This window comes from Trichogramma pretiosum, unplaced genomic scaffold, assembly GCF_000599845.2.
Source record: "Trichogramma pretiosum strain Unisexual culture from Peru unplaced genomic scaffold, Tpre_2.0 scaffold20, whole genome shotgun sequence".
Lineage (NCBI taxonomy): Eukaryota > Metazoa > Arthropoda > Insecta > Hymenoptera > Trichogrammatidae > Trichogramma > Trichogramma pretiosum.
The window spans coordinates 677,581-686,953 of NW_019641696.1; the positions used below are offsets into that span (position 1 = coordinate 677,581).

A 9,373-nucleotide genomic window follows, 5' to 3' on the forward strand; every position below is an offset into this window, starting at 1 on the left:
GCGTATATACGCGTATATACGAGTAGACGCGCGTGACCGCGTATATACGCGTATATACGAGTAGACGCGCGTGACCGCGTATATACGAGTATATACGGGTATGTGAAAATATTTTCGATTATCTCGAATAATCTCGAATACGAAAATATTCTCGCATATACCAAAATATGAAAATGTTTTCGATTTTTTCGTATATAATCGAATATGAAAATATTCTCAATTCTTTTGTCATGAACTCGTATGTGAAATTATTCTTGCATTGAAAAGTATCATCGAATATTCGCGGAAGTAAAACAATTCTCGAGTATCCCCAAGTATGAAAATAATTTAAAATATTCGCAGAAGTAAAGTTATTTTAGAATTTTAAAATGTTTTCAAAAATTCACAGATATGAAAAAAATTATCGAATTTCTACATATACACCAATATAAAAATTTTCTCGCTTTTCGCTCATATACTTGTGGATAAACATATTTTTGTTTCCAAAAATTTTTTCGAATAACCGTGGCTATGAAAAAATTTCTGATAATAAGCATATATCTAAATATTTCCTATTATGGAAATATTCTTGAATTCAAAGTACTTTCTTGTGGTTGTGTCATACACGTACACTGAAATATTAAAATATTTTCGATTTTTGCGGCCATACTGGAATATAAAAATATTCATGTTTACAAACATATTTCCGATTATTCACAGAATTATCACAATTCTCGAGTATTCTCGAGCATGTTAACACTTTAAAATGTTCACGGACATACAAATAATAGCGTATATAAAAAATGTATCTGAATATTCGCTAATATGATGATATTCTTGAATTCAATGTACTTTCGAGTGATTGTGTTATCACACATATACTCGAATATAAAAATATCCTCGCTTTTCGCTCATATACTCAAGTATAAACATATTTTTGTTTTCAAACATTGTTTCGAATAAACGCGGATATGAAAAAATTTCTGATAATGAACATACATCAAAATATTTTCTAATATGGAAATATTTTTGAATTCAAAGGGCTTTTAAGTGGTTGTTTTATACATCGTGTTATATTCAAATATCAAAATATTTTCGATTTTTGCGTATACACGCGATTATAAAAATATTGACGTTTATTATAAACATATTTTCTATTATTCACGGTATTAACAAAATTCTCGAGTATTCCCGATCATGATAACATTTTGAAATTTTCACGTATTTAAAAATATATCTGAATATTTGCTAATATGATAATATTCTCGAATTCAAAATTCTTTAGTGTAGTTGTGTTATAAAACGTGAGTACATGCCCACTGTGAAAGCACTATAACTCTCTAATAAAATATAATCGAAGAATTTTTAAGTCAAGTTAACTGAAGTCAATCTATGAACAGTCACATCGTAGGAAGAAAAAGTGACTCTTCTCTTGCGAAAAATTTTCGCACCGATGTAATTAAACATTCATTGACAATATTACCATTATTCATTCGTATCGACGAGATTAAATATTTTACATAATAATACTTTGATTCCGGATTGGAGAGATAGTTAAAAAAGTCTAACATGTATTTTCACAGATCCTATCATCTCCCACGTTATCATAATCTGACTAGCATCATTCAAATACTGTTAAACCTCGCTAATTGTTTTTTTTTCGCGAACGTACGATTAATTATATCCTAAAAATTGTATTATTCATACAAGAGAGAAAAGTTTTTAACTTTATTAATATTATTTATAATAATAGAACGCCGGCTTGACAGCTCAAATTTTTTTTATATTGTGTGTATGCGGTATACCCTGTGACTGCATTAGGACAGGGAAAAAGGGAGCAATGAGGTTATTGTCTAGGAATATTAATTTTATAACAGCACGCGATTTTCAAAACAACATCGCCTGCACTCATATTTCAAATGTACAATACGTATTTTACGCACAAGATTTCATTAACTACAATTATATAGCGATAAAAAATCGAGAATTCGCCGAACTATACCAAGTACACGACCATCGGGGCAAGGAATCGTTAGAGTTTATAACATTTATTTTTAAAAATGAGCACCACTCCGTTTATAGTTACACGAGCACCTCAGTAAAATCACTCAAAATTATCGATAAAGCGCGAGAATGTATGCATAATGCAGGTTCTTTTTAGAATCGGTCGCTTCTGAGGTATAGTTCGGCTGCAGTTTATTATCTCGTCATATTCAATTCGACGAATGAAAAAGCTTGAATTTTTCATGAACCGTGGAGTATTATAATGTAATAAATTACCCACGATATTTTACTTTATATTACATATTAGTTTATAACTCGAGATTCAATGCGTATTTATATCCATGCAACAACTACAAATCAAGTTGATTACTTTTTTTTTTCCTCGAAGACAGCTATAAATCGTAACAACTATTATTGTATCAGTTTTGGTCGAAAGGTAAAACCGTCTCGCATTACTCTACGATAGGATTAAACTTTTATTATAAAAAATTTATTATTTACTTCGCTTCACCGGGCGACACCACCACCACCGACCTTTTCTATTTGTTAATTTTAATTCCGAAAAAATGTTATAATAAATCGATATCGTAGCGAGAAATCACGTGCAAGTGGAAAGTTCATCAAAATTAACCGCGCCGATAATTAAACTTATCGCGCGCTTCGCTGCCCATTACTTAAAAATTATTTTTCATAATTATCGATTGAAAGACCTTGTTATGTGCGGCACGATGATTACTGCGAGCGCGCGCGTGCGAGAGGGAAAAGTTGCCGTGGGGCATGTAAAGAGTTTTCATATATACGCGGGCGCGGGTCGTGTTGAAAAAAAAGCCAACCGCGTTTTACGTACGCGGTCATGCTGATGTGCGTGTTGGAGAGCAATGCACTCGTACGATAAATTATTTTTTCCAACGTAAGATACTGCCCTTTAGAAAAAATCTGCGATTTACATCTACGCCTTTGAAATTTCATTTATAATACCTCGTGTACTTTGGCTTTTATTTTTTCATTCGCTTCTATGCTTCGTAACACGCGCATACACGCTGAAAATTCGTTTGAACTGCATTAAGTATCAACAATTATTATTATCATTACCATTATTATTATTATTTTTAATGTAATTATTATTGAATAATCAAAAAGGAGCTACGAGAGAGCACGTAGAAAATGACAATTTTTCCATTTTTACAAATTCATAATAAGATCCATAATTATCATTATCACTCTAATTACGTCTACAAGATAAAATCGTTCAGTTAAAAAATTGTTCGCTCCTCCCCTACGATACAAACTTTTAAATTTGTTATATCTTTCGTAATTAATCTAGTCAGGCTAATCAGGTAATACAATTGGAGCTTTATTATAATATATATAATATATGTTTTTTTTGTTTTAGAATTCTATAAATATAATACTGTGTTGTGTTTATTTGAGACGTAAATTTAAATAAAATCGCTCTCGAATTGGTCTTCCCTGCGTATCGATCATTGGTTAAATTCACGCACGATCGCTCTCGTTTACACAATCTTCTTTACTCTCTATAATTACAAATAGGATCTTTTTCTTTTTGTTATGTACGGACGCAAAAGTTTAAAGCCGATTCATCAGTCGTTATCCGCTTATTGTTTTTCTCAATAAAATAAAGTTGTGCGCTGCCGCCGACGCGCTTCGGCATCATTTTATATCCGATAAAAATGATATTTGCGAGAGAGAGAGAGAGAGAGAGAGAAAAACGTATGTATACTTTCTTATTATTTTGGTTGGAAAAATATATATAAGTACCAGTTGAAATTATGTACAACAATCGATAAAAATACTTAAATTTAATAAGCGTAAACCGGTCGGTTCATTTTCTTTTTTTATAAAACGGCAATCGGATACGATTGCACAGAGTCTCTCGTTGAACACAGCTCGTAATAACGAATACAAACAATTAAAAATTCGATTTTTATTTATGTATATAAACTGGCAGTAAATTGAATCAGTGATTCATGCTGTAATAAAATAATGTCAACGCGTGCACCCTTGAGTAAAAGGAAAAAAAAACAAAAATGCCACCTCGTCGATCCATCAAGGAGAGAGGCGCGCGCGCGCGCGCGTAAGAGAGAAAAGCGCTCCATTATCGTCAGACGTTCGTGAAAGAGAAAAACGACGACGACGACACGCTCTTGGCATGCAATAATACGTATTTTCTGACTGATGACATGTGTGTTTGTGTGTATACAATGGTTATATCGACTTACCCCCGCGCGGCATACGTAAACGCGCGCTCCGCACTTTTTTTTTTATAGTACATCCTCTTTTCGAAGAAGGTCGATCTAACTGAGGGCCGACGCGGCGTAATAGTAGCCGAGCTTCTCGGTGAACTGCTGCACCCACCACTTGGTCAGATTGAGATAGAAGTCCGAGCCCTCGGGCTCGTAGTCCAGATAGGTGAAGTCCCGATTGCTCGCGGGCTTGGCGGGCTCGATCTGGGTGCCCTCGTGCCACTCGTTGAACGAGGTGATCGACACCATGCCGGCGCCGCTGTTGAGGGCGCTGCGCCAGGCCACCTCGTAGTACTGGCCGTGGCGACGGTGTCGCGTGTTCTCCGCGTTCCATGGCCTTATCTATATACATATAAACATGCGAAGGAATACAATGATCGTATATACGATACGTTTTCATTAGAGATCGTCGTCTTCGTGAATTTCGCGCCTTCGCGAACTTGTAAATTCAACGGCGCGGCGTTGCATTATATATAATACACAGCCACGGTGGTAATCGTATCAAAGAGATTTGATTTGTCTCGCGCGTTTCGCTCGCTGCCGTCGACGGGTTGTAACTCATGCATTTTTTATTTCATCGCTCGAGAGGAGGATGGAAAGAGCGAGAGATAGAGAAAAATGTTAAAGGTATATTTGTTGCGCTTCTGCTGCAACGTCGATGCCACCACCACCACACCGAGATGTAAGCGTGAGCGTCTGAATTTTTCATCTCTTCGGGCTTTGATAGCGCGCGCGCTGCGCTCATTTTTTTTTGCTTCCTTCTCTCTTTTTTTTTTACTTTTTTTGTATTTTTTAAAGAAGCGCGGCGCGCACAGACATATATCGATGCTATACATATTTCAGAGATCGAGCGAATTACGCGAGGATGTCACGAGCCCCAAGACTAATGCGATCAATATTTCAATTTGATATGATGCTATCTGGGAATGAATCGTATCTATATGTATATATATGTAACATAACGTCGGGCGCGGGCGCCGCTCCGTCGTCATCCTTTTACGGTACACAAGAGCTGCCAATATATATCTGTATGGGATCATGCGTATACTATAACTTTTTACCATCGACTTTGAGTTATACCGGATTTTCTCGAGTGCCGATTCGGCTATAGGAAAGACAAATTTGTCGATTGGTTGGACGTATAAATTCAAGCATATATATATATGTACCTGAGTATCGATGTATCCGGGCCCGAGACTGGGAATGAAGAGCAGCCCGTTCTGATTGGCGAACTTGTTGAGATCTCGCCAATTTTTCCAGGAGCTGCCGAAGCTGAAGCCGTTGATGCCGAAGTACGTGTAGAAGCCGTCGAAGTGCGACTTCTTGATGTGATTGCGGTGGGCCGACTCGACCAGCAGGCCGATGTAGATCGCGTCGAGCTCGGTGCCGCGCAGTGTGAGATTGCCCCTGTCCGACAGCAGCTCCCACCAGGCGCTCGACGGGAACACGTACGAGTCGTAGATGTACATCACCGGCAGGACGGCTCCGCTGCAGCAGCGAAAAAAAAAAAGGAAAAAAACAGATTCGACTTTTATACATGCAGGTATTATCATCCCGCGAACAGAATATATACACCTGGTGTGTGAGATTAAGACTAGAGCGAGAGAGAAACTTCCTCTCCGCGTGAATTCGTGAATTATTCATGAATGAATGTATGAATATTGTAATAAGAAAGAAAAAAAATTGCCCAATGCAGTTAGAAAACTGAATTCGGAAGTAGGCGAATTTTCATGAGTTTTTGTGTGATTATAAGTTCTTAACTGGCCTCGTATATATTCTGAATTCACAATTATCTATACGTACTCGCTCTCTCTCTTCATTCTGTACAGGGCTGGATGAGACGCGTACTGGTTCAGCAGGTATCTTATGTGTTCCATGAGATTAATTGGATTTCTTCCAGGATAAGGTTCTATGTGAGGAGCAATTTTCAGTTGATATCTGTGAGCTGCATCCAGTATATCTGGCATTATTGAGTCCGTGTCATCTATACTGCTTGGCGGTGACCAAGACACTACAGCTACACCTATAAATAAATGAATCATGAATAATTACAGAAGAATTATATTTGTCCCTCTGCTGGATATATTCCCTTACCAATGCCTGCATCTCTCAGCTGTCTCATGTGTAAATCTATCACTTGTGGATCCAGTGAACTATAACAACCTAAGTTAGGATAAAAATTAGCCCCTATATCGGCTGGTGGCATGTGTGCTCCCTCTGGAAAAATTCTCTTGTCGTTTTTCTTCCAATTGGGCAGTATGTCATGGTTCCAGTGCTTCCAGAAGCCATCGTACTCCATGGAGCGATACCAGGCATAGTAGAATATGTGGACATTATAGTTGGGTTCGACAACGCCACTGTTGTTGAGCAGTGGCAATACCTTATTTCTCATTTTTCTAGACATCCTAGCTATCTTGTTTTGTACCATTTTTTCTCTCATCTCTTTGTACCTCCTCTCATTGTTTTCGCGTCTGCTTTCACTGTAAAACAAGAGATGACAGTCAGCAGGCGTTCACATGACACAAAGTAATTATAGCACGGGTAAACAAAAACAAAAACAAAAGCAGCTCAATGTATATACTCACAAATAATTGATCCTGCGCTCGGTCGTCGTGGTCGTCGTCCTCTCCGTCGTCATTTGTTCGGTGCTCGTGGCCGCCGCGGCGTAAGGCGGTCTCGCCGAGAATCTGTTATTATTACCGTGTCGACGATTATTGTTGATATTATTGTTGTTATTATTGGCCAACGTGTTCCACTCGACGGCGGCGGTGACGGCCTGCGGCTGACACTTGACCGACTCGAGGGGCGACAGCTTGACGATGATCACGGCTGCCATCATCGTCGACAGTACGAGCACGACGCTCGATAGGTAGAAGCATTTTCTCACGGACACGAGGGTCACTACGTTGCCGAGATACAGCCTCATGTCGGATCCTCAGCTCCTTTTTTTACGCAACGCACGCAGTGTATTATTATTTGTATTTATATATATATATATATCCTGCACACAACAGCTGCACAGCTTTGGACGCGCGCGCGCGACACACGTCTTTTCTTTTTTTTTTCGTCGTTACATGTTTGTTTCCGAGTTGATCTTCAATAACGAGGGAATAATCATCGCCTGACTCCTTGACACCTTTTTACACGATCATTACGACGGGCGACGTCGCGCCACAGACTTCCGGCGATCTGTGATGCATGTTTGTGCCGTGTTACGCTTCGAAGCTTTATCTACGTACAAAACGCAGCGCGATAAGAAAAAACGCACCCTGCACCGCACAGAAAGAGAGAGAGAGAGAGCAAAATGCGCACAAAGTGTGAGATGCGCGGCGGCGTTGTTATTCTCAACGCACTCGCGGGGGTTGCTGGCTACTACTGCTGTAGCTGTTGGCGCTGCGCCGTTACTGTTACCGCTGCTGCTGCTGACTGCTCTCTAACTGCTGAAAATTGCACAGAAAGAGAGAGAGAGAGATATACCATAGACTTTTGTGATGATAATACTACAGGGCTCCGGTGCTAGTGGCAGTGGTGGTAGTGGTGGTGCAGAGTATGGTCGACGCGCGCAAGCGCTTGTTACCTGCTGCAACTGTATCCTATATCTACCCCCGTCGCGGCGGGTACAGCGCAGCGCAACGCAGCACTTGCTTTTACTTCGCCGAGCGAGAGCACCGCAAAGGGGGGCTTGACTTTTTCGCGATCTACATATAGGTATATACATCAAATATATATCAAAAGTCAGTATACTTACTACCCTATCAAAGGGTATAAAGGCTCGGTAAGTAGTGGGTTGCATATAGGTATAATAAGGTACAGCGAAGCCACGAAAGACTTGTAATGAGGCGTTGCACTTCTGGTTTCGCGCGAGATAATGACGCTGTATAAACTATGCACACGCGAGGGTATATACATAGTATGTACGTTATAATAATGTGTAATATAGAGAGGAGCTGAATCGAGCTCGGCGCGATTTCGGAAACTGAGCCGTGTAAGGTACTTGTGCTCAGGCATCCTTACACGAGTAATTGATATTCTCGAGGGTTTGAGCTATTATGCAATATTGATATATCCTTATACCTGAAACAGGAGCACGAGGATCGAGTTGAGGTATTCTCTCGAAAGCTTACCTCGCGTATAAGTAGCTTTATAGACATGTATAATAAGGAGATTCGTCGAAACGAGCGTAATGATCATCGATCGAAACCTCAACTACCATCGTTATCGTCATATTATCATCGCAGGACTCGCGTGTGCGCGTTTACTAATTATCATATTGAATTCGCGTATAGGCGAGCGAGCCGCCCGCCCACGCTCGCGCTTATGTATCTATATAATGTTTTTGTTTGTTCGCATGCTTGTTGCGACTGACAGCAACTCGGCGATTAAATAAGCGCGACGTCCGCGCGCATTTCGGATTAGTGCTCCAATTAAAATGTAAACATACACACATAACACACATTGGTTGTATAAGGCGCGAATAGAGCGCGCGTGAGATGAATGCGAGAAAACGCGGCGGCGGCATACCTATATGTAGTATTATAGACAGGCGTATGGCGCACACACACGCGCGGATGATGATGGAGTGCACGCGCGCGTTGCATGTTTCAGTAAGGCAATAATACACACTATCTATACGTATACACAAGCTCATATCTCATTTAAAGGGCTATTATGTACACACAGCAGCGCACCAGCTCGGGGCTCGGTGCAGTGCAGATTATGCGTAAAGTCTCTGTGTTTATATTCGATGTGCACGCTCGACTATATATATACACCTATATACATACGCTATCTCGAAAATTGGTTTTGCCCCTTTTTTTTTACGAGAGATCGTGCATGCACGCGTGCCCTCGTTAATACTTGAAACGAGCTGGTGACGAAATAAATTTGCACTAGCAGCCGGGAGGGAGTTACTATAGAGTGGCAGTATAGAGCGAATATATATCATCTCGGTCGCAGTACTTATACGTACGCGCCTACCGACACGATGATCTATACCACTGAATTATCAAGAGAACGACGATTGTGTATGCGTGTATCATTGCCACTTGCGATTCAAAAGGTTTACGATGATGCACTTTAGGTACAAGTTCTTATTACTGTGACGACTTATTAATAGATGAACTATT

At 39.8% G+C, this 9,373-nt stretch overlaps 1 protein-coding gene across 1 annotated transcript; it reads right to left on the minus strand.

Moving 5' to 3' along the window:
* Positions 1-1,318: 1,318 nt before the first annotated feature.
* On the minus strand, positions 1,319-8,088 carry LOC106656890 (glycoprotein endo-alpha-1,2-mannosidase). Its single transcript, XM_014378048.2, has 5 exons — positions 6,833-8,088; positions 6,342-6,727; positions 6,051-6,270; positions 5,417-5,735; positions 1,319-4,589 (listed from the first exon to the last, which is right to left on the minus strand). Exons 1-5 carry the CDS (start codon positions 7,171-7,173, stop codon positions 4,299-4,301), a joined length of 1,557 nt encoding a protein of 518 aa, XP_014233534.1. The 5' UTR covers positions 7,174-8,088; the 3' UTR covers positions 1,319-4,298.
* Positions 8,089-9,373: the final 1,285 nt, after the last annotated feature.